Source organism: Lepisma saccharinum, chromosome 12, assembly GCF_977018435.1.
Source record: "Lepisma saccharinum chromosome 12, izLepSacc3.1, whole genome shotgun sequence".
NCBI classification, from domain to species: domain Eukaryota; kingdom Metazoa; phylum Arthropoda; class Insecta; order Zygentoma; family Lepismatidae; genus Lepisma; species Lepisma saccharinum.
In genome coordinates, this window is record NC_139240.1 from 50,729,693 (window position 1) to 50,756,517 (window position 26,825).

The 26,825-nt window shown below is 39.5% G+C and overlaps 2 protein-coding genes across 2 annotated transcripts in view; both read left to right on the forward strand.

Annotated features, from left to right (window-relative positions):
- Window positions 1–26,825, forward strand: part of LOC145996058 (uncharacterized) — a 502,345-nt gene that overhangs the window by 340,343 nt on the left and 135,177 nt on the right. Inside the window, exon 5 of the mRNA XM_083132275.1 lies at window positions 26,625–26,671. Coding sequence (XP_082988401.1) covers window positions 26,650–26,671 — 22 coding nt within the window. The 5' untranslated portion in view covers window positions 26,625–26,649. The remainder of the gene's footprint in view (window positions 1–26,624; window positions 26,672–26,825) is intronic.
- LOC145996469 (enhancer of split mbeta protein-like) lies at window positions 7,302–9,814 on the forward strand. Its single transcript, XM_083132959.1, has 2 exons — window positions 7,302–7,551; window positions 8,979–9,814. The coding sequence occupies exons 1-2, from the start codon at window positions 7,480–7,482 to the stop codon at window positions 9,492–9,494; spliced, it is 588 nt and encodes a 195-aa protein (XP_082989085.1). The 5' UTR covers window positions 7,302–7,479; the 3' UTR covers window positions 9,495–9,814.

Consider the following 26,825-nt stretch of genomic DNA (forward strand, 5'->3'; position numbering starts at 1 on the left):
ACCAACCAAAACAATACTGGAGTGACTCTTATTGGGGACCTGTCACTTATTTGGGTACTTTACCTTTTACGGACCGACGATATATGGCGTCTGACTGCCACACAGGAGACCCAGGTTCGATTCACGAGGTGCGTGCTCTGAGGAGGGAAGTTCTGCATCGGGCTGCTCTTGGGTTCACTCAGCCTCTTTCAAATGGTTACCTGGAGTGTGCTGCTGATCACATCACCTCCACAAATGGCAGAGATCCGTTGAGATCGAGAATGTGTGGAACCGATACCTCCACACCCACTATGAGCCTCCATAACTTGTTGCATTATGTGCGGAATGTGTGTGTGTGTGTCAAAAATCAAAGTAATGTTCAATGTAGCAATTTTTGGCTAATTTTCATAAGAATGAATGGTGATCAGATGAAAGGGATGAAGGGAAAATCACAAAGAAACGATCCGTGCTTAAGCCATGACAGGAGCGTATATTCTAGGCTAGCTAGGATATCTGCGAACCCTGAAGTCTAGATAATAAAATACAGGAGAAAAATCGATCAGAAATTGAAAATAAAATTATTCATATCAGTCAGATGATGATGGTGATTCTGAAGTTGGCTACCTGATTTCTTATGAGTTGGCAACCTGATTTCTTATGAGAAGGCAATCTGATTTCCTATGAGTTGGCAACCTGATTTCTTATGAGAAGGCAACCTGATTTCCTATGAGTTGGCAACCTGATTTCTTAATGAGTTGGCAACCTGATTTCCTATGAGTTGGCAACCTGATTTCTTATGAGTTAGCAATTCATAGCCTACGTGACATAGTGAGATAACCCATATCTTGCACTGTAAAAAAAAATACACTTCTTGTACACTTTTGGTACACTTTCTTGCATATAATATGCACAAGATGTGTACTGAAGGTGTTGCAAAAGTGTACTTAAAGTGTTCTAGATGTGTGCGACCCGAAATGACGAAATTTTGTACACTTGTTGCACACTTTGGGGACACATTCAAAGTTGTGTGCACTTCTTCAACGCTTTCAGTACACTTTTGTTTAAAGTAAGTCTGTACACTTCTTGTACACTTTTGTAGCACATGATTTCATTTTGTGTTGTTGGTCATATCGATTGTTATTTTATACTTTTTTGACAAATGAATATCTTATGAACATAAATCAATTTCATTATATAAAGCAGTAACACACTTGAAAGCAAGCAACATTAAACAATAACAAAATATAACTATTTTTTTCCTGGAACACATGGAAATCGCATTGCATCATGAAACTATCAATACTTTTTTGTTTAATGTACCAATTTGATAATTGGATAAATCTCATTAAAATTGAAGAAGGATAAAGTTGAATGTTCCGAGGAAATTAATAGATTTTCTTAAATCGAACTATTCATCTTTAAAGCACACCAAAACAGATCGTTAACTTCGGGGGGCTGGTTGTTCCTACACCGGCCGCTAGATGGTTCTGTCAAAATGTGTACAAGAAACATAAGTTTTTGTACAACAAATAATGATACGTTCGATTGTAATCATAGTGAAAAATTGTGCTTTAACACTCTTCGAAAAATATGTGAACATCTAAGATACAAATTAAAGAAGAAAATGTACTGTATTGAATAAAAGTGAATCTCCCATGAGCAACCTTTTTGATTCTGGACTATATAAGTAGAAGGTACGTGTGTCGCAGAAAAACAAACACGCATCTCACAAATTTTAAGGTTCACAGTTGAAAGTTGTTGCTTTTTCCTCCTTCAATTGTCAAGTTAAATGTGAGTGAACTGTATTTTTATTCTAGAAACTAAGTATGAGTACTGAATTGCGATATATCTCATGTGTGCAAGAAGTGTCGCTCAAGTATTTTCACAAGTGTTCCAAATGTGTAAAGTGTACCAAAAGTAGTTTCTGCAGCACACTTCTTACACACTTTTGGGATACCTTTATATTGGAAGTACTTCTTGCACACTTCCTGTACACTTCTTTTGCTGCACTTTTTGTACACTTCCTGTACACTTTTTAGCACTTCGTGTACACTATTGAAGCACTTCCTGTACACTTCTTGTGCACATTTAATGTGTACAAGAAGTGATCAAAAGTAGTTTCTAGGAAGTGTGCAGAAAGTGTATTTTTTTTTACAGTGTGGACTCAGTATACGCTACTGAGGCATGACTCGAACCTAGAACCTACGGAAGCGAGTTTACCACTCATTACACATACACACATTGGCGGATTTAGCGGAACTATTTTTTTTAAGCATGGATGCAATGAACAAAAATCGTCGAGCAACTTAGGCAACGCGCATGGCAGGGAAGGCAATATTTCAGGATGTAGGTGTCACAGTTTATTGCCCGCTTTCTAACAAATTAAGGACAAAGTCTAGCAGAAATACATTAATTGAGACTTTCCTAGACCCTTAAATAGGTCGACACTTGAAGTCGAATCCGAGGCTTCTTGGTCACAAGGCAATACAGTTACCTTGATGGACACAATGACATCAATGAACTACTTATATTTCACAATAATCTACGAATGCTATCGCCTTATAATAATCTAAGGGTCCTTGGGTTCGTTTTCTGATGTAGATACAGTCAACGGCAAAGATAATGGTAGGCGAATTATCCACCGCTATTTTAATTCCTTTTTTATTCTACATCCTGTGTTGTTTTAAGGAATGAAACTATGTTGGTTCGAAGCAGGCATTGTTCTCTGCTTATTGACGTCATTATTTCAATTCATTGTCATCACAATGAGTAATACAGACCGAATAAAAAGGGTGGTGGACAATTCGCCTACTGTTTCTTTCGCCGTTGGGTGTACAGATAAGTGGATTTGAGATATGCAACACACACAACGTCTTGCATGGAAGCGTGTATTTCAGGATCCATGTCTCCCATTTTTATTGTCGGTGACCGTACAGTGCACAATGGTTCGGATCCCACTTTGAAGGTACAGCTCCGATTTAGTTTATCTGTTCATATAAGATCTCAAACGAACACTCGTAATTGTCTTGATGTGAATATTATATGTCTCTTACACACACGCCGATCTCCGTGGCAGAGTGGTTAGCACAGCGCGTTGCATCGCCAGGGGTTCCGAGTTCGAATCCCGACCTGAGTATGGATGTTCTTTGTGAAAGTCCTTCATGAATTTCATCGTATCGTCACTCATCCTCATCCTCGCGATTAGCCAAAAGTGGAAGAAAGCGAAGTAAAATCAAATCTAAAACACACACACACAAACACAGAATAAAATACGCACATTGTATTTCCAGTGTCATATCGCATATCCTTTCAACATAATCTGTGCCTATGTCAGAAAAAATATCCAGATCCGCCTATGCACACACTACTGCAACGCACACACGAGGAATCCACGTTTAGAAACTTACCGAAATATACACAATCCTTAAGATGATAAAGTAAGCAAATTTTCCATTTGTCAAGGAGGTGAATTACAATCCTGTAGTCACTGTTGTTGTCCATTGTTATTCAAACTCATGATCACAATTCAATACTGCTTGCGTAAAAGAATGATGTCCATTGAAATTGGTAGAGGCCTAAGTTGAGTTAGTCCAAATTCCAATTATAAGTATTACTGTCTGTATAGTATAATCGATGGCAAACCAACAAGTCATTCTCCTTAGTAGGAACGAAGTTTGCAATAATAAAAGAAAAAAGTGTTCGCTGGTTTTCCGCCATTTTGTTTTTGTTTTTGCGTAATTTCCGTTCCTTTCATCTCTAGAGCGCTTCTCAACAAGTGATATAATGTCCATGTTACACTAAGAGGAAGCTTCGATCTCTTAATTCAAAACAAATATTACATCACCGCCATAAAACACGTTTTTGTCGTTGTTGAATTTCCCGTTTTGGGGTGTTACATGATCGTACGACTCGAAGGAATATTTTTAGGACAATTCCAAATCATTTAGTGACAAGGAACCTGTACAACATCGCATTATACATTCTCATAAAAGTGGAAACTTGTTTACATCATCATTTTTACAACATACATAGGCCCTAATATTTCAGCTTGTTTAGATGAAGGGAGTCGTGGGTATAGACAAATGTTTATAAACGGATTTTTTTTATTTGGTTTATTTTACTTCGTATTTCTGCCGGTTTTGGGTAATCGCGAATATGAGAATGAGTTATATAATATGAACACGCATGCTCAGGCCAGGATTCAAACCCGGGACCCTTTGAAATAGGAAAAGATGCAGAAATTTTAGAAATCCAATCTGGGATTGAACACAGAAGCTGAGAGCGTTAACTATTGCGATTTCACCCGTGCGGTCTTATCACAAGTAATATAATATTAGCAGGGCTTGAAGTGAAAAAAAAGTAGCTGGGGAGGGGGGGATGTTTGGTTGAACCTTGGGGTTAGTTGGGGGGATATACTCGAATTATGGATGACCACAAAATCAAAATTATCGGATATCCGTTTTGGATGCAACGCAGTGTTGCCACAATTTCCCTTTCCAAGGGGCAAATTTTCCCTTCTTGGACAATTTTTCCCTTCACCTAAACAAATCTAATAATAATAATAATTATTATTATTATTAGCAGTGGCAGTAGCAGTAAAATTTCCGTTGGTCCATGATCGTATGAATAAAAAAGTTTGCACAAATTTTTAACATACATGTAAGCTTCATCGCTTTCTGGTCAGATGTCCCAGGAATCCATTAAATCGTTAATTCTAATCGTTACAATTATCGAAGATACAGAAAAGCGACGTACAGTAAACTTAAGAGAAATATAAACAGATACAGGTTTATACTCAAGGGAGCAGAAATAAGAAGGATCAGGAAAAAATAAAAATGTGAATATGAAACTGGAATTTGACATAAACTGTTATAATATATCAGAAGTCTTAAAATTTCTCTGAAATTGTGATATTTTTCATCAAAATTCCCTTTTGGCCAAAACTTCAGTCCAAATTTCGCTGCAAAAGGGAAATTTCCCTTCATGTGGCAACACTGATGCAACGGATAATGCGGATATCGGGAGATTTAGGATATCCGTATAATCCGAATGGAATTTTATCCGGATTGGCCGATCCCTAACTCGGCCCCTTATGTCGGAGGACAAATATTCTTACTTGGGTTAAATGTTGAGGATGTAGAAGGGGCGGGCACTCAGGACACATGAACCCAAAACTCAGGACAACAACACACACACATACAGCCCCACAGAGGATTATACTGGCCCTAGGTCCAGGCGCCAGAGACTCGTTAGTCTGAAAAATGCAGTTCAGGGCAGTAGCGTACGCAGGATTTCATCAAGGGGGAGGGGTTATTTCTAAAACTTTATCCAAATTCACATTACCATTGTTTTTACACTTTAATTAAATAATAATACTCAAAATTGATTAATAATACTTATAATTAATTAATTAGTTGAATTACTACTACTAATACTACTAATACCACTACCACTATTAAGTAGTAGAGATCTATATAAATATAGTATTTATGAAAACAATAGACCGAAATTAGTTTCTAGTCATTCGATTTTTGACAAATTCTAGGTTGTTTTTTTTGTTTCTTTGTTACGAAATAATTGTCTAGTTAACGGGGTGAGACATTTTAAGTGTGAAAGAAATCCATAAAAACAAGAACATATATTTAAATAAATTGAAATAATCAAAGTATGGAACTCATCCAAGGAGCAGCGGTAGTCTGGTCGGTAGGGTGTCTGACAACCACCCAGGAGATCCGTGATCGATTCCTGGAATTGGTTGTAATTTTTCCGGCTTTGTCCCCGCATAAATGTCCCCGATAATTCACATCTGGATTGTCTCGCTGTTCTTACGAACAAAACATTTTACAATAGTTAAAATTGTTGTAAATTGAATTCAGAAATTGAAACGTGCCGCGGTAAACAATGGGAAGGTGGACTCTGGTTACAATGTAGCTATTCTTGTCTGCCTAGCCTTTGTCTATACATTAGCCACTTACAACGTACAAAGAATTTTCTTTAATTAATGCTCATTCTTCACACAAAAAAAATACATGTACATTGAACATTGTTGCAGATGAGATACAAAACAACTTTTTTCTCTTTTAAATCATAGTTGCAGTCGTATTTTATTTTCAAGAATTCTGTTTATTTTCAAGGCATTCACTCTGAAAGACGCGTGTGTTTGGAATGCTGTGCTTTTCTGAGTGCTGCAGGGGAATAATAATTCAAATTATTATTATTATTATTATTAGTAGTAGTAGTAGTAGTAGTAGTAGTATTGTCGCAGATCTTTGACTGTGATAAATCGGCCATTTTTTATATTTTTCCCACAGAATTTTTCATAATATTTCAAAAGCTCAAGGGGGGGTTTAAAACTCGTAACCCCCCTTGCGTACGCCACTCGTCCAGGGTGTACTACGTGGAAATCAGGTTGACAATTGGGTGTCAATATACAATGATACTTATAATAATGTATTTTCTTTAATTAATTGAGTGTAATTTAAACGAAAAGAACCGAAAATCGCAGTTTGTGGCTTTTCCCCTAACACCGTAGATAGGAAAATAAGGAAAATTTAATTATAAAATAAATCACAACCTTTCATGTGAATCGAAATGGCACTGAACTTGAGTGTATATTAGACGCGAAGGAACCTCACACCACGTTCAGGAGAGGGGCTTGAACTGAGGACTTGATGCCGAGGCAGCTTGCATCTTAGTCAAAGCCCAGCTGCAGCAATGTGTAAAGAAATAACCAAACAATCTCGTTCTACGGGACCAGGCTCCGTCTTCAGACATCAAAGAAGAAAAGAATACGCGCCAAGTTACTCCAGACGTTTGTAGTGGCGTATCATTGTATCGACGAGAATGCCGGCGCGGGGTTTTGACAATGAGCCCTACACACGTTCCCTCTTACTATAGCTATTCTCTTTATGGGGCCCCTCACACCACGAACCCATCCACGCGTGGTAATTTCCATGGGAAGGGGGGGGTTATAATGAGGAGTGGGGGAAACCTCCCCCTCCCCCTGTTCTGGAATCCCAGAGGCAAATTGTGGGCAGGACTTCTTCACTGGCACGTAGCGTCGACACACATGGCTACTGAGCGGAGAAATTTAACTGATTTCCTTTCCCGGAGCTTTTAATTTCGCGCGGTCCGGTTTCCGGACCCGGAGTTCCGCGACGCCAGCACGGACAGATCGACAGGCGCTACAGTGACGTCACGCGTCCGTCGTCAGGCCCCCGCAGCGCGAATAACTGGTCGTAGCGTGCGCGGAGAGCGTCGACGCTAAATTTAAACCCCGGCGAAATCCCGCGCGTGAGCCCCCTGCTTTATACTAGCACAGGTGTCGGAGTGTGTGGGAACGTGGGACCGACTGAGTTTCCCACGGCCAGCCACGGGTCCGGCACACACCTGGCCCCCGTATATAAGACTCGGGGGCATCCGCCCCTCCCACATTATTTGTAGTTGAGTCGTTGTGGAAGCAACATCGTTCTGTGTGGAAGCTCTGTGTAAGCCAGAAGCATGCGGTCGGATAATATCATGGCAGTGGATTACGAGGACCAGCCTATCTCCAGGACTTATCAGTATAGAAAGGTAAGCAACGCTTTTACTTATACAATTACTTACTTTGATCTATATTTCGAACAAGTAAGAAAATCGTGTGTGCTTAGACATTTACGTTCGTTGACAACTGATTGTGTTGCGTTTTAACGTAATGATATCAACCCAAACATTTAGCTGTCGTTCATGATTTAACTAATTATTTGTCGATTATCTGTTGTACGATCAATAATTACCCGGATTAGCCTTACTGTGCATAAAGTGGACTTAAAAAAACAGTAACTCAAATTCTAGTTTTCGTGATCGACAAGAAATTATACGCTACATCATCGTTCTGTTGGATTATTTTGCGCATTGGTAAAAGTTTGTAGTTTTTCAAGCTTCTCTAAACTTTCACATTACCACTTCTTGTTCCATTATGAGAATAAAAGACGTTGAGTGATTTTGTACAAATTCTACATGACTTAATACAATAATCCAGTGATTAATCAGGGTTTTATTATTACAATTGTGGTTGAAGAAAAACTTATTTTCGTAACTTTGATTCATGAAATGACAAACCGATCTTATTAAAAAGGGGGCGTAGCTATTTGTGTAGCCTTGGGGAAGGGGTCTGTCATGTCGAATGAATTATGAATATGCGAGAAACTAGTTCTCTTGTGGCAGTGTCTTGATCTTTTTTAAAGCACTGTGAAAAGTTTATACAAATTACGCAGAAAAACTTTGAATTAATAAAAGACCCTTCATTAGTTTTTTTTTGCCAACTTTTAAACTAACGAACACGATTATTTAAATAATTTGTCAGCTAGTTAAATAAATGTTTGGGTTGTAGAAACTGCTTTTTGGTAATTATTATTTGAAACAGTCAAGGTGTTGTATTACACTTCGAAAGCCAGCGGTCTTGTGTTTGTCCCTTACTCCCAACCCAGCGATATACATTTATGTCACTGGTAGATTTTTCCAAACTTATTTTGTGATTCATTCAGTATTTAAATACTGTGATTGTTAGATCAGTTGTCAAATGATTACAATAATGATTGGTTTTACTTTGGTTTTCTGCTACATTTGACTGATCGCGAAGATGAGGATGATATTGATGAGTAGACCGGGAATCGAACCCGGAACATAGTATAGTGTTTGATTGAATCGCGACGATGAGAATGATTGTGATGAAAGGCATGACACTCACAAAAATAGCCATGGCCAGTCCGGGATTCCAATTCGGAACCCCTGGTGCCATACCGCGCTGTGCTAACCACTCCGCCACGGGGATCGGGATAGTAGAGTGCATTAGGAATTATAATTTCCGATTATAGTAGTAATGGTGATCATTTGTGAGGTATTGATTGAGGATTCACTGGCTTGAAGTCTGATGCTACACGTGTTTTCAAAGTTTTCTATTTGATTTACAATGTTTGAGTAACTGTACTAAATATGGTTTGTTTCCTTGTATCTTCCAGGTGATGAAGCCAATGTTAGAGAGAAAGAGGAGAGCTAGAATCAACAGATGCCTTGACGAGCTGAAAGAATTGATGGTGGCAGCCCTGCAGGCAGAGGGCGAGAACGTCAGCAAACTGGAAAAGGCAGACATCCTGGAGCTCACCGTGCGCCACCTACACAAGCTGAGGCGCCAGCACTCCCTCACCCTGACGCCGGAAACATCATACGCCGACAGGTTCCGCGCCGGCTTTACCCACTGCGCCGCCGAGGTGTCCCAGTACCTCGCCGGTTCCTGCAGCGTCGATGCGACGGTCAGCAGTCGCCTGCTCGCTCATCTTGGACACTGCATTAGGCAGATCGAAAAGCCAGCAGCCTCGCCCCTGACACCCTCTGGACAGGCGTACACACCCCCGAGCTCGCCCGTTGCTTACGGACAGCCCACGTTGACGATTGTCACCGGCCATCAACAGCAACCCCTTCAGAAGTGTTCTCCAGTACCCAGTGCGACGAACCTCAGCGTTTGGAGGCCGTGGTGAGCACCAAGACTTCACCTGTGATGCTCGTTGTCTTTCCTGTAAATAGTAACCCCCCTCCTTCTGTGATACCAAAATGCACGCTTTGTGAATTGACATCAACGCGCCAATCGTTTCGTTATGAACACCCACGAAAGAAATATTCTTTTGGAACATTTTTAAACAAAATCTGCGTCGAACTGTTCACTCTTCGTGTGTCTGTGATAATATTCAGTACCTGAATCGATAATTATTTTTATTGCTTGTATATATATTTTTTTCTCTCAACACCAACCTGTTGATAAAATTTTGGTATAAAAAGAAAGAAAATATACTAGCAAGTATAAAATCTTAAAACGTGTTTGTTCTGTTAAGTATTTAGAATATTACCTATCTCTTTTTTGGTCCATATTGCTCGAACAATTTTGCTAATACGTAGCCACCACGGGAGTCCTGTTGATGGCGAAATGTCTTGGTAAAATTTTTCATAGCAGTAGTCTATAAATAGTTGTGTATGGCGCAACTATTCATATAGGCTTGTGTGTTTGCATGGAAGTTTTATTACAGAGATATTTACTTTGCATTTTTTTTAATATTTGGTTTATTTTACTTCGCTTTTCTGCCACGATTAGCTAATCGCGACGATGAAGATGTGTGATGATATGATGCACAAGGAACGCCCAGGTCGTTGTAGATTTATTTTGCATTTGTTATTCCTCTGTTTCGATTGCAATGTACAGATATCTTTCTCTCACTCCCTGTTCCCTATTTCTAACTTTCTCTCTCTGCTTTCTTTTCTTTGAGAGCCCCTACCGCTGTCCCTCCTTTATTTTCCTTCCTTCTCTCTCTCTCTCTGTGTTCCTTCTTCACTTTTGTCCTCTCTCTCCATCTGTCCCTTTATCATTTTCCTGTTCTCTCTCTCTGTCCCTTTTTTTATTTTCCTTCTCTCTGTCTCCTTTTATTTTCCTTCTCTCTCTCTCTGTGTCCCTTTTTTATTTTGCTTCTCTCTCTCTCTGTCCCTTTTTATTTTCCTTCTCTCTCTCTCCCTTTTTTATTTTGCTTCTCTCTCTCTCTCTGTCCTTTTTCTATTTTCCTTCTCTCTCTCTCTGTCCCTTTTTTTTATTTTTCTCTCTCTGTCCTTTTTTTATTTTCCTTCTCTCTCTCTCTGTCCCTTTTTTATTTTTATTCTCTCTGTCCCTTTGTTATTTTTCTTCTCTCTCTCTCTCTGTCCTTTTTATTTTCCGTCTCTCTCTCTCTCGCTCTTCCCTTTTTATTTTCATTCTCTCTCTCTCTGTCCCTTTTTTATTTTCCTTCTCTCTTTGTCCCTTTTTTATTCTTTCTCTCTCTCTGTCCCTTTTTATTTTCCTTCTCTCTTTGTCCCTTTTTTATTCTCTTTCTCTCTCTCTGTCCCTTTTTATTTTCCTTCTCTCTCTCTCTCTGTCCATTTTTTTATTTTCCTTCTCTCTCTGTTCCTTTTTATTTTCCTTCACTTTCTCTCTGTACCTTTTTGTTTTCCTTCTCTCTCTCTCTCTGTGTCCCTTTTTTATTTTCCTTCTCTCTCTCTGTGTCCCTTTTATATTTTCCTTCTCTCTCTCTCTGTCCCTTTTTTATTTTTCTTCTCTCTCTCTCTCTCAGTCCCTTTTATATTTTCCTTCTGTCTCTCTCTCTTTGTCCCCTTTTTATTTTCCTTCTCTCTATGCCCCTTCTTTATGTCCTTTGGATTCTTTTTATATGGTACTAATCCCTCTTGTAGCCCTTCTACTTTGATCGTTTACGTTTTCTATCCAGAAGTCATGCATTGCAATCCAACTTGACCCAGGTACAGGTTCACTTTGGAAATTTGTCTGTTTATTTTAGTTGCACCACACATCAAATTTATTTGGTTTATTATCCGTCGCTTTCCTGATACTTTTGACTAATCTCTAAGATGAGGGTGAGTGATGATATGATGAAGCCGAACCTGGGACTCCAGCCCTGTTGCAACAGTTGAAGGGCAATTTTGATTTGTTTGGTAAGATTGTGCCACTTGATGCATTTGAAGTGCATCACCAGACCAGCAAGTACCCTTTCATGCATTTCTCTGTGTATTTTAATGCAACATTAGCATCTTATGCACTTTAATGTGTAACTGGAGTCATATTTGCGTCATTTTGTATCCGTGATACATTTTTTTATTTGTCTCTCTTTCTTTAAAGGAAAACACTGTATTTGGGATTACAAAGGATCTGATTAATTTAAAAAATGTCCAAGAAAACCCTCAATTTACTCTTAGAAAGATTCATAAAGGGACAATTGTTGGTTTTTTTTCATAATAATTCGACAGGTGTCATGCGAGACGAACAGGAACGTAATTACTTTTCTTCTAAAAATAAGTGTACGTTTGTTGCAGCGGTAACTCTATAAATTTAGTAATTAATATTTACTTTAAAATATTTTTTGCTTTGGATAACTAATATCTACCTCGTTTAATATTTAAATACCATGACAAGTAAGATTCAATTTAGACATTTATATGTAATACAATCTTCGCGTATGTAACCAAATCTGAGAGTTGAATTTTGCAATTTGCGCGATTCGTGAGAATTATATTTCGAACACAGGTTAATATATGTACAGTCACGGACATTTCTGGGCTGTAATGATTTATCTCCCTTCGCTTTCCTGTGCAGGAAGTGATGCCCTGAAAAAGAATGCTCTCTCTCTCTTCACTATTTCCTCCTTTCTCTATCTCTGCTTTCTTCTTTCTTTGTCCCTTCTTTATGTTCCTTCTCTCTCTATCTCTTTTTATTTTTCTCCTCACTCTGCCCCTTCTCTCTTTTTTATTTTCCTTCTCTCTCTCTATCTCTAGAAGTGTCCGTGACACCAACATTCTCTCCATATTTCCTTTAAAATATCGAGAAATACTGAACTGCATCCTTAAAGAACCGTGTAAAAACCGAGAAGTAATTGAAGCCCGCCCCTTATCTGAAACTATTTTGCTTGAAACACCAGCCACTCCATTTGAAACAAAATGAAAATACTACAGCTAACGTCGTAAGAACGCATAATATATGGAGATTTTTACAACAGCTCCAACAACATTTTTGAACAAAAGCAATGTTTTAAGATTCAGTAATATTATTATTTATTTATTTCGAGAAAGCGTTTCTTCCAGTAACTGAAACTTCGGACTTTCTGGGTGGACCACTAGAAAGCTTTCCAAGATTTTGGCGGTTCGCATTACAAAAAAAAAAAAAAAAAAATCACACTACCATTGTTTTATTATACTTTAATGGAATAATACTCATAATTAATTAACTGAATTACTACTAATAATACTACTAACACCACTACTACTATTAAGTAGTAGAGATCTACATAAATATAGTATTTATGAAAACAATAGAACGAAATTACTTTCTAGTCATTCGATTTTTATCAAATCCTGGGAGCATTTTTTTGTTTCTTTGTTACGAAATAATTATCTGGTCAACGAGGTGAGACATTTTAAGTGTGAAGAAAATCCATAAAAACAAGAAAATATATTAAAATAAATTGAAATAATCAAAGTATGGAACTCATCCAAGGAGCTGTGGTGGTCTGGTCTGACAATCACGCGGGAGATCCGGATTCGATTCCCGAAATTAGTTGGAATATTTCCGGCTTCTTCCCATCATAAATGTCCCCGATAATTCACATCTGGATTGTCTCGCTGTTCTTACCAACAAAACATTTTACAATAGTTAAGCTTATTGTCGTTTGAATAATTGTCTAGTCAAGAAGGTGAGACATAATTAAAGAGAGACGTTCAAACGTGCTGCGGTAAACAATGGGAAGGCGGACTGGTGACTGTATTCTTGTCCGCCTAGCCTTTGTCTATATATTAGCCTCTAACAACGTACCAATAACTTTATTTAGTTAATTCTCATTGTTCACACAAAAAAAAGCTTGTTCATTGAATACTGGCGTACGTAAAGGGGGGCTGATGGGGTTGCAACTCCTACCGAAATTTTGATAAAATCAGAATTTTCAAATAAAAATCCGTTAAGAACTTTAAAAAATCAAAATGTGTAAATGCGAAACCTCTTTTCAAGTGAGTCCCGATTACCATTTTTGTCTTTGAATACAATTTTAATAGACTGAAAAGCTCCAAAGATACGAAATATTTTATTATGCATCCTGCCCTCCAAAACGAAGCCATGTACAGTCACGGACACTGCCGGCTTGTAATGAATACATTGACTTTCAATGCAATCGTTACAAGCCGTCAGTGTCCGTGTCTATCCACATTTATTATTCCAGCCCCTCCCGAAAAAAAATCCTGCGTACGCCAGTGTATTGAACATTTTTGCTACTGAGATACAAAACAACTTTTTTCTCTTTTAAATCATAGTTGCCCTCATGTTTTATTTCCAAGAATATTTTCAAGGCATTCACTCTGAAAGACGCGTGTGTTTGGAATTATTATTAGTAGTAGTAATAGTATTGTCGCAGATCTTTGACTGTGGTAAATTGGCCGCTTTGAATTTTTTTCACAGCATTTTTCATAATATTTTACAAGCTCAAGGGGGCCGTTTAAACACCGTAACCCCCCCCCCCTTGCGTACGCCACTGCTACACACAGAAAACTAAATGCATCATATCGATTGATGCACTAAAGTGTGTTTTTGTTTCGTAGAAACAATTCTTCTCTTTTCATATCAAATAACGGAGATGAATCAAAATCAAAAGTGGTACTACAAATAAATGCTGTAGTGTACCACTTTCAAAATTCAAAAGTGCAGAGATTTTTGTAAAAGAAATAAAAAAAATTGTCGGAGGAATATTAAAAGTTGTACCTATACCATTGGCTTGTAGTGCCACTTTTGGTTTTCTCCTGTGTTATTTAAGTTGTATCAAATTTTGGAATTTGTTGTTCAAAATTGTACAAAAATAGTACCAAATTTCAGCTCTAGGAATTTTTTATTTGTCTCTGTTATTCGTCTTGTACGTCGAATCCCGGTGTTGGGCATGAGTGTTCTTTGTTAGTGTCCTTTCACCAAATTCATCACTCATCCTCGTCGTCGCGATTAGCCAAAAGTAGCAGGAATGTAATGTTAAATAAGAAAAATATCAAAGAAAGTTTTTCAAGTGCTTCTTTTTACATAGTTTAATCGATAAATTCTAGACAAGACGAGATCGTCAACTTAACTTCTGTGGTCCATAGCATGGAATTCGACTTTCGATCTCATCGCCGAAGGTTTCTAGTTCAAGTCTCGGTCTAGCGATTGACATTCCTCCCTGAATGTTCTTTCATCACTGCAATAAGCCAAATAGTAGTAACAAAAGGACACGCAATACGAATACCAGAAAGAGAGAGAGAGAGAGAGAGGCTGAGAAGAAAGAGAATGCGATAGAGGGCAAAATAATACACTATCTACCAAAAAGTAATTGGGCACGTGTACAAAATGGTTGTCTGGTGGTGCGAACCCTGTTAGAACCTCGTGGAGACACCTCTTGCTGCTATAACAGCAGCCACTCTGTCAGGCATGCTCTCGACTAGTTTGTGGAGGACGTCCATTGGAATGTGTCGCCATTCCTCTTGCAAGATGTCACTCAGTTGGACAATGGAATTTGGCCGCATCTCCCGAGACCTCACCCGCCAGTCCAATGCCTCCCAAAGGTGTTCTATGGGATTGAGATGAGGACTCTGTGCAGGCCAGATCAATCGGTGAACATTGTTGTCGGCATACCACTGCATAGTAGCCTCCGAAACATGCCACCTAACATTGTCATCCTGGAAGTAACAGGGGTCCATTCCGTAAAAACGCCACAAGGTTGGGAGCATTTCATTGTCTAGTATTGAACAGTATGCCTGTGAGTCCATTGTGCCACGAACAACCACCAGTGGTCCCATTAAATGATTCAAATTAGATACTAAATTAACCACCATCAAAGGTGCCCAATTACTTTTTGGTAGATAGTGTATTATCTATTCTCTTTCTTCTGTATATCGTCTCTATTTTCTCTCTTTCCTATTTCTTCCTTTCTCTCTTTGCTTCCTTATCCTTTTTTTTCTGGGAGAGCTTTCCTGTGGAGAAGAGTGAAGCCCAGAAAAAAGAGAATGCAGTAGAGGGGGAAAAATACTCTCTCTCTCTATCTTCTCTATATCTTATCTTTCTCTGCCTTCCCTACTTCTTCCTTCATCTGCTCTCTTTTCTTTTTCTCTGAGCTCTTCTCTTTCTCTTTGTGTCCCTTCTTCATTTTCCTTCCCTCTTCTTTATTTTCCTTCTCTGTCTGTCCCTTCTTTTATTTTCCTTCTCTCTTTCTCTCGTTTATTTTCATTCTCTCTCTCTCTCTCTCTCTCTCTCTCTCTCTCTCTCTCTCTCTCTCTCTCTCTCTCTGTGTGTGTGTGTGTGTGTGTCTCTCTTCTTTATTTCCAAATATTGTCAGGAAACCACGTAATACGAATACCAAACAGAGAGACGGAGAGATGCGGGTCAAATTTCATCTCGATTCCCCTCCATCCCTCAGCGTTTCAAAGCCTGCCGATTGAGCAATCCAGCGAGATCGTATCAGTCCTTATCAGCTCGTGTTGGGTGATATGTAAGGACGAGGAAAAAACTCCCGTGGTCGCGTGTTCGAGTCACATCCGGCCAAACTCCAACGGGAAGCTCTCGGGGATTGTGGGAACCGATCCCCTCGTGGGAACTCTATGGAGCATCCGGGAAGGCAATTATGTGATCAGGTAAAGATGTTACAAACTGATGCGCGCGTCCACGCACGCGTTGTTCTGCTCTTACCATATCCTGTCGCCCCCCTCTGTCATGTGCCTCCCACTGTCCATATTCCGTAGCGTGTGCTTTGAAATGATTATCCTCCATTTCCGCATAATTCTATGAAAAAAGGCGCGATGTGCCTCGTGACTCCCGCAAAACGTTGCGTCAGGTGAACAATATAAAGGATCATATCGTAGCTTCCTATGAAAAGTTACAGGAAGTACATTTTCGATTATCGAGCATCGTTTCCGGTTTCAGATATCGAACAAATAAAAACGTAGTGTCTGTATTTGTTATGAGGTCATTAGGAATTTTCCTCTGAATATGTTTCAGCACAGGATTTTACAAATGTGTGTAAGAGTTGTCCTGATGTGGTATTTAGAATGATATATCTTGGTTATAGGATGCTTCTAAAGCATTTTGTGTGAATTGAATGAATTGAATCTACAGTTTCATTCTCGAAACAATAGATACGAAAATGTTTTAAAGACCAACGATTGATGGTTGATTAACACAACATTCTTGTTATAACGTGTGCTACTGTTTGGAGACCTTGCAAATGAAGCCAGGACTGCTGTGGCCGTTTCCTCGTCGGTGGAACGTCCTGATCGTCGACTGATCCCGTCTCTCGGAACTTTTGGAGTAATTGTGCAACTGTCACATGCGACACTGGATCTCGTTGGGGGTGCCGCTGAATAAAATCATTTGCAATGGCACATGAACTTCTCTCCTCAGACAGCAGTACGATCCCGATGCGTTCAAGCGTTAGGACATTCTGGCATTGTTTCCTCACATCTGGAAAATAAGACATTTCCTACAATCATGCTGTCAACTTTTTCCTGATTAAAGATATGTTGAGGAAACCTTCACCATTGCATTTCTCATGAAATTCTAGCCTGATTTGATATATCAAACGACTCCCTTCCCATTTTTTTTAGTTTAATTCAATATGGCGGACGTCAGCTTGAAACACACCAATATGGTTTCCCCTAGGCCTACAGTGCCGCCTGGCTATCTCCCGGCCCCTATTCACAACGCGGAAAGGCTATTTGGTAATTTCATATTTCCCTGCTGGCTGCCTCGGGGAGGGGGTGTTATGGGAATTTTGAATCATCCTGTATAATTCCATTCCGAACGTTCCTTGTCCTGGATTGAAACTCAGGATCCCTAGTTGCAGATCATTTTAATATGGAATTGTAAGATAACAAAGAGTCGATTGAGTCCCGATCAGCCTATGTGTGCATAAAACTTGTATTGATAGGGAGAAAGGAAGGAGAAAAAGAAGACGAAGAGATAGAGGAAGTGAAAAAGAGAGAAGGGCAGAAAAGTAGAGAGAGAGATGAAGGAGAAAGGAAAGAGTAAAGCGAGAAAGAAAAGAGGAAAATAAACAATGAAGAGAAGATGGACAGAAAGGGAGAGAGAAAATAAAGTGCAGAAGGAAAAGAAAAGGAAGGGAAACAAGAAGAGAGAGCAAAAAATAGGAGGAAAGAGATACAGAAGAGAGAAAGGGGGGAGGTAAATAATAAGATAGAATAAAAGAGAAATGAGAAAGTGAAAGAAGGAGAAACAAACATGTAGAGCAAACAGGGGGGAAAGAATAGAGAGAGAGGAGATAGTAGGAGATAGAAAGAGAAACGAGAATTCGGAAGAAAGAGAAGGGAAAGACGGAAGATGGAAATACAAGAGGAAAACAAAGAAGGAAATGAACTGAAAGAGAAGACAAAGAAGGAGAAAGCCATAGAAGGAAAGACGGAGAAGGCGAGAGACAGAGAGTTCTTGACAACGTTCTAACTAAGCTGGAAATTCTTAAAAACTTGTATAAGTCAGGAAAACCAACCTATGAGTGAAAAAAGTCATGGCGAAGTCAGGAAATATTGAAAACACATTCCAAACCTGGAAGAATCCGGTTAAATCAAGTGTTTCTTGAACTTCCTAGTAGGCTATTTAGAAATGAAAATAATGTCCACGCGTTTTTTTTAATTTTTTTTATTTTTGTTTTTAGAAAAAAAAACAGGGGAATTCCCGCCTCCAATTCGAAAACTACTGAGAAGGCTCGTTCTTGTCTCGATACTATCCGTAAAGTTTGCAACGCTTACAGTAAATACAGTAAACACTGCGCCGACAGCTGTGGCGGAGTGGTTATCACAGCGCCCTAGAACGCCAAGGTGTCTCGGTTTGGGCATTGGTGTTTCTTCATAAATTTCATCAAACCAACTCTCATCGTCGCGATTAACCAAAAGTGGCCGAACAGAGACGAAAAATATACCAAATCAAAGGGTCGCCAGAACAACCGCGAAAGGGATTAACCCATACAGCTCAAATCTCCCAGGGATATCCATTGGATATCCACAATCTCCAGGTCAGATCCATAAATATTATGGATATCCATTGGATGTCCATTAGATATCCATTTCTGGATATCCGTTGAACGTCTATAGGATATCCAGAACTGGACATCTAAAACTCGACAAACTCTTGATATCTAATACAGAGCTTAAACGTGTGTAGAACTGGCTGTCAGAAACATTGTCCAATTCCGAATATCCAATACGTCGACAATCTCTTCCAAAACTGGATATCCAAAACATATCCATTTGTGGATATCCAGGAGACGTCCAATGGATGTCTATTGGCTATTCGTGGATATCTATTGGATATCCAGAACTTCCGACCCGAATATCCAAGGGATATCCAATGGATGTCTTTCGGACATTTGTGTGCAGTGTGGGAATCGCGAAAGTGAAATTTAGTCCGTTTCCGCGGTTAGTCTGTTTTGCGGTTATCCCACCACCACCAAATCAAGGAAGCTTTGCAAACCAACTCTTTGCCGAATGAGGCTCTAGTATTTTCATCTCATTCATTGAAGACTGGGAGAAAAAACAATTAACAAGAACTTGCTCACTCTAGAGAGAGCAAAGAGAAAAAATTCCCCCTCCCAAAACACGCGCAAGATGAATTTCCGTCCCCTGACCTGCACACACACACACTGTGGGAAAGTGGCCTCCTCGTACGCGAGGCCTCCTCGTTTTTGGTCCTCGGCGAACAGGTTCCATGGAGGGACACGCATGGAAGAGAACGCAGAAAAAAAGACGCACCACATTCGTGCGGAGCAGCGAGGCATGTATGGCTGACTTCCTATGCTCTTCAGAACCAGTTCTATTCTGACACAAGGTTATTATTTTGCATGTTGAATATTTCCGTAATTAAGAGAAAACTCCTTCGTGTTGGACTACACACAAGATGTCGGTAGAATGATATCCTGAGATACAGTAAAACTGCAGTTTTTGTCCATGGACCAAAGTTACATAACCCACCCGAACACAGCGCTTCTCTCGTTGTTTTGTTTTACGTCTCATTTCTCAAACTTTTGGCTCTGAGTCCAGACGCCAAAACCTCGTTAGCCCAGGGCATTTGAGTGTCTTCACAGAGGGCCACCTCTCTGTGTTTAAAAGCAGAGAGATAGAGAAAGAGGGTGAAACGGAAAAGGAGAGAAATAAGCGAGAAAGGAATGAAGAGGAAGAAAGATATAGAGAGAAATGGGAAAGGAACGGAGGGAAAGAGAGAGACAGAAAGGCAGAGAAAAAGAGGGAAAGGAAGACAGAAGGAGGCAGAAAGAGATAAGAATGACCGAAAGAGAGAAAAAAGTTAGAAGACGAAACAGAAAGATAGAAAGAAACTAAAAAATGAAGAGAGGGATAGAAGGAAGGAGGTAAAGAAATAGATAATAAGGAGGGGATAGAAGATAGAAAAAGAAAAGAGTAACGGAAGAGGGAGAGAGTAAGGAGGAAAGAAAGAGAAATAGAGGGGAAGAGAGACAAAAAGAGAAAATGAAGACAGAGAGAGAAAGGAAGATAGACGAGATAGAAAGAAAGAAATATAAAATAGAGGGAAAGAGGGGGAAAGGAAAAACAGAAAAAGTGAAGAGAGAGAGAGAAGGAACAGAATAGCAGAAACGATTTTTTTGGTTAATCCATACAAACTTTTTTGTCTGCGTAGATTGATTACTTCATTGTTTTGGTTTCTTTTTCTTAGTTCGCTTTTCTACCACTTTTGCTAATCGCGATGACGATGGCGAGTGACGATTGGATGAAATTTATGAAGGGACGCTCGCAAAGAACACCCGTGCCCAGACCAGGAATTGAACTCTTGAACTTTGGTGGCATGATGGACCTAACATTTTAATGTTTAACTACTTAATTACGCGGATGTATAACAGATGCATTACCATCTTTGTCCTGAGAGAGGTATCTCTATTTGATTTCAATTATGCCTCTTATTTACAATTACCAACAATCAATCATTCAGCGTTTCTACTTTCAATACTGCTACCGGTTTTCCTTCCACGTCAAGACACGTGCTTGCAGTAATAAAGCATTGTCGTTGGCGAAGACAAAGCGCAACAAATCAAATCATTCGCAATCGACTTGCACCTGCTCCCCTCACCATTGAGACATTGTGGACTCTTGAACCACACGCACCGTTTCATTGTTTTCCCTAATTGTCTCCCCAGTAGCAGCCAGCCGTTATGCTAAAAATAATTAATGGTTTTCGGATCCTAATCGTATTCATGATTCTTCCATAAGCATTTGGTCATTTCGACTCAACCTTCTTCACCCCCACACTCACGGGAAGGTGATGGTGAGGTCCTACCTCACGAGGTTTTTATCGTGGAGGTTGTTCACATGGACAAGATTTTTTCCAGAGAGGGGCAAGCAAGATTTTTTTTCCCGGGGGAGCAAAGGAGTCATATTTTCCACCATAATAGTGATGCTCCCTCCAAAAACACTGCTTCAGTCTGAAATTATCATGCTGCTTCAACGCCCTTATAATAATTAACATAAATTACTGTGACTGAAATTAAATTATGTGTGAAATATACACCATTTTAGGTGGACCTTCATTTTCCATAGGGGGGGCCGTGTCCCCCTCGCCTTTCGGACGTCCATGGATGTCCACATTCTCCAAAAAAGAGAATGTCTGAAGAATCGTTTCATCTGAAGCAGAGATTCAGCACTTACCATTACCATACAAGACACCAAAGATGGTGCTGTTGTAACACGACACCTACTTAGATATTATGACATCCAATGGTATCACGAGACACCAAAGATGGTGCTGTTGTAACACGACACCTACTTAGATATTATGACATCCAATGGTATAACGAGACACCAAAGTTGGTGTTGGTGTAACATTACACCGTGTTAAAGGCCTCTATTCGTGGTATAATATTATTTAACAGCGAGTGTTGTTACAAGATCAAAACGGTGCTGGTGTAACATGACACTTATCAAGTGTTAAAAGAATATATAATTGCTGCTGATTTACAGCCAATGATGGTGTAACAATATACGAAAGTTGGTGCTGGTGTAACATGACACCTACTAGAGTGTTAATGTCCTCTATTCTTAATGTTGACAGCCAATGGTGTAACGAAACACCATAGCTGGTGCAAATGTAACATAACACCTACTCGAGTATTAGAGGCCCGTATTTTTGGTGTTGTTCGACAGCCATTGGTGTAAAAAAGACACTAAAGTTGGTGCTGATGTAATATGACACCTAGTTGAATGCTGAAGCCCTCTATTCTTGGTGTTGTTTGGCAGTCAGTGGTGCACAATGACACCAAAGGAGGTGCTGGTGTAATATGAATATGTAACATGACTCCTACTCCTATTCTTGGTGTTGCAGACTTTCAAAGATATGCACGCGTTATTTCTTTGTTTATCTCTCGCATATTTTCTACCTCTCTCTCCTCCAAGGCATCTTGCAATAAGACACACCCTGGAGCTACTTGCCAAGCACTGCGTTGCCTAACATTGTCGTTACAGCATGATAGATGTTCTCGGAAAACATAACGTTCCCTGTCAGCAGATGTGCAGGTGTTCTTATGACTCCATTCTCATTCCTCCCGTATCTGTCGGCTGGCGACTCTTATCACTCGGACACGCACACACGCACACGCAACGTTCGCAATGAAATTTAATTCCAGTGGCTCCTGCTGAGCACGGGAATACCAAAGAAGCTTGCTTGCATCAGTCTTCCGTGCATAATGCTGGTACACTATGGAAGATATGCTGCGGAGATGTCATGAAAAAAATGGTGGCCATCTTAGTAAATATCATCCTAGTCTGTGTAACTTGTTAAAGGCATTGTTTGACAGGCAATGGTGTAACATGACACCAGAGACGGTGCTGGACAACACCAATTCTGCATTAACACCGTATTTGAGTAAGTAAGGAAAGAAAGAAGGAAAGAAAGAAGGAAAGAAGGAAGGAAAGAAAGAAGGAAGGAAGGAAAGAAACAAAGAAGAAAGGAAAGAAAGAAGGAAATAAAGGAGGAAGGAAAGAAAGAAGGACGGAAAGAAACAAAGAAGGAAGGAAAGATATAAAGAAGAAAAGAAAGAAGGAAGGAAAGAAGGAAAGAAACAAAGAAGGAAACAAAGAAGGACGGAAATAAACAAAGAAAGAAGGAAATAAAGGAGGAAGGAAAGAAACAAGAAAGGAAAGGAAGAAGGAAGGAAAGAAACAAAGAAGGAAGGAAAGAAATAAAGAAGGAAGGAAAGAAGAAAAGAAAGAAGGAATGAAAGAAACAAAGAAGGAAAGAAACAAAGAAGAAAAGAAAGAAGGAAGGAAAGAAACAAGGAAGGCAAGAAAGAAAAATGAATATTTTTTAAAATCACACTTGGCGGAAAGCGTCGCTCTACACGTGAGTGTGAAGAAAGATATAAAAAGCCGTCCCTAGATGAAGATAAAGAACCCTGAAATCAACGTAAGGTTTAAGAAGGAAATGAATCCCGCAGCTATTACAATGCGACATTACCAATCAACGAAAAAAAAAAGTGAATGATGTTAGGAAAGTCATCCTACATTCCAGACGACAAAAAGAACTTTCTACGACTTCATCGCACCACGATGATGATCAGTCGGTGGATGAATGACTGTTTGTTGTTTGACTTGAATTCAAATTTCCAAAATTTGAGCATTATTTTGTATTATTGATTCCATTGTGGACTTTCGTGTTGTAAACTACACGATAATATATTTTCTTTTCTATTGTACACTTTATTTCCGTTTTTACACCAGCAAAAACATGATACGTTTTAAGAACGTACCAACTTTTTTACATTTTTTACAAGTCCTGGTTACATGTACATTGTTTTTCACGTTCTCCTCTATATCAACACAGGGTTCTCACGTTCCATTACGAATTTTGTTCTTCTTGGACGCACACTCTCCCACTTAAACAGTTTTTCTTGATTTCCCACAAATTTCTTAAACCTGCCTATTCAAAAGTGGTGTCAACTTAGCAACTACCACAGGTAGTGTAACTCAACGCCTAATCAAGTCCGGAAGTCCTCTATTCTTGCTGTTGCTTGACAACCAAACAGTGGCGCAACCACAGGGGGGGCAGGGGAGGCATTGTCCCCACAACCTTGAACAGAAATGAGTTCTAGGGGACCAAGGGGGCAAACTTTGACGGCCAAGTGTACCTGCAGGGGGTAATTACCGCCGTCTCATTAAGTTCAGACCCGTAGCTAGGGGACAGCAGGGGTTGGTCCTGGTCGCCGAATGAGCTAAATGAAAAAAGTTTTAAAATTGATTGATTGATTATTAGAAAAGCTAATCGGGACTGGACCTACAGATTAAAGTGTGAGCCGAACCACTGTGCCATGTGCCTCTACCGGGTATCGAACCCGGGACCCCTTGATCAAAAGGCGACAATATTACCATTACACCATCGAGGAGGCACGAAAGTTTATCTGTAATGCATTGTAAATTACCAGACAGAGAAATAAGACTTGTCTTAATTGATTTTGTTTTAAATGCATGAACAATTGTTTCGAGGAAAGGGAGCGTGCACATTTGAGATACAATTTATGTAATTTCTGGTGTTGGTTTATTGCGAGATGGATGAATTTAATGTGTAATGTATTTAAATAATATATGTTATACGTAGAAATTTTCAGCGAAAAATACAGGCTCGACCAGGACTCGAATCCGGGTTTCTGGCATACCGTGCCATTGCTCTAACCACTGAGCTACCGAGCCGACCTGGCCTCATCTGATTTTTCGCTATCGCTGAGAGCAATGGCACGGTATGCCAGAGACCTGGGTTCGAGTCCTGGTCGAGCCTGCATTTTTCGCTGAAAAATTGTACGTAGTAGCCTAGATCTCCTGTGTGTGCCTAATCTACAATATATGTTACGTATCAAAGAAACTTTCAATACGCACACATTTTAATCCACGTAGCTCCATGTTGCATATAGTGTATGTGAAACATATATCGTGCATGATAGTTATACATGTTATAATGTAAAAAAGAATTATATTTGGAATGCATTTATCAAGCATTTTCTGTCTTTCAAAAAGAGTTTGAGTGTTTGCTTTCCATGATGAATGTAAAATTGGTTTGGTTTGATTTGGTGTTTTAAGTCCACTTTATGCACAGTAAGGCTAATCGGGACTGGACCTACGGTTTAAGGTGGGATCCGAACCACTGTGCCATGAGCCTCAACCGGGTATCGAACCCGGGACCCCTTGATTACAAGGCGATGACGCTACCTACCACTGCGCCAAATGGGAGGCCCTAATGTGAAATTGAACGTGTTGAAAAAATAATGCAAATCGTTTCTTCTAACATAAAAATGCTTTAGCTCCAACTTCTACCACCCCTTGTTTTTTTGCATAATTTACGAGGGTAATAACGTCTTTGTTACTACTACTACTACTAATAATAATAATAATAATATTAATAATGCTAGTCCCGGGTTCGAATCCTTGCTTGGACATGGATGTTTGTGAGTGTCCATTCATTAGTTTCATCATATCATCACTCATCCCCATCTTCTCAAATTAGCCAAAAGTACCACAATAAGCGAAGTAAAATAAAGCAAATCAATAATAATAATAATAATAATAACAATATTATTAATAGCATTATTATTATTAAAATTATTATTATTATTGGTACGTTTATCCTCGTACTTGCTCCCCCCCAGACAACAAATCGTGGTTGCGCCTCTGCACTTAGGTAACGTAACACCTACTCGAGTACGAAAGGCCTTTATTCTTCATATTGTTTGACAAGCAATGGTGTAAGGAAACACTAATTAAGATGTCCTGCATGGTAGGGTAGAGGTAACATCGTCGCCTTGTAATCAAGGGATCCTGTGTTCGATTTTCGGTGGAATCGTCCACTTTAAACTGCAGATCCAATCCTATTTAGCCCTGTGCATAAAATGGACAAAACGAACAGTGACTTTGATGCTCCTTTGACGACATTAACAAACGCACCAGTGGCACAGCATTCATCCTATGCATGGCTTTGAGTGTGTATTACACCGTCTACTGCATGGTAGTGTGTAGTTGGTGCCATGTGTACGAAAGCAGAAGCCCGAGGTTCGATTTTGGGGTAAGACAGACATGTTTTATTGTGTCAGTCCCATCATCCTCGCGTTGTTGGCATTAACTGAGGTAGAAATACCACGTGGAGTTACAAAAATAGATATGCGTTGGCGTTGCTAGTAGTCCTGAGGTTCTAAGTTTGAATCCCGGATAAGCAGTAACCCTCCAGGGTGGTTATTTTTATCCAATTCATCATTCATTAACATTCTCTTTCTTTTCTACCTCCTGGGTCAATATTGACGATGAAGATGAGGAATGAACTCAGGAAATAGATGATCGGACCACACAACCAAGTTTCGAACCAGGATTTTCTTGTTCTGTAGCACGTCACACTACCCACTTCACTACGAAGGCCGGCAGCATTCATTCTAATTGTCCAGTTAACGAAAAACATTGAGGAAGGGTACGGTATGCCAGAGACCCGGGTTGGAGTCCTAGTTGATCCTAAATTTTTCCTTAAAATGTCTTCTTTTCTACACATATTATACACACATACACCATATAATGCATGTATGTATGTAAGTAGTAAGTAATCATATCAAGTTGTTGTCTTCTCCATGGGTCAATGTAAATAGAAACACGTGGCTTTTGAGAAACCTTATTGGTTGTTCGAATGGTCCATTACAGTAATCTTGCGCTTAGGATATAGTGCATGTGATAAAGCTACGTCACTGAACGTAGTTGCTATATGTATTTGGGTTGTGGAACTTTGAATTATGAGCATGTTCAGTTACGAACTATATATTCATAGGCAAAACACCAGAACTAACACACACGAAAGGAACTATTTTTCATAAGTGACGTGGTATTGTTTACAATAACTTTGTTCTTGCGATGGATAGATCCTGAAACACTCGCTTCCGAACTTTATACTGAAGATTGCTGTTAAAAATCGCTCATCGCCGTAGAGTTACGCAACACACATGCCGTGCATGGAAGCCAGTGTTTCAGGATATATGTGTCCTATTTTCAATGCCGGTGACTTTACGCTTGTTTTCTTTTCTTTGCAGTTCGCGAGGCGTTCTTCCTGTAAAAATGATCCACAGAGTGTTCGTGGGTGAGTGTTTCCTCTAACTTTTTTATACCGGGTGGCCAGAATTAAAGTTACCCAGTTCAGAACCCTCTGTAGCCTGTTTGAGGCCGATTTTTTTTAATCCACTATGCAGACCATTGGGAAGAGGATGGCGATAAAAATAGTTCAATTTTTCGCC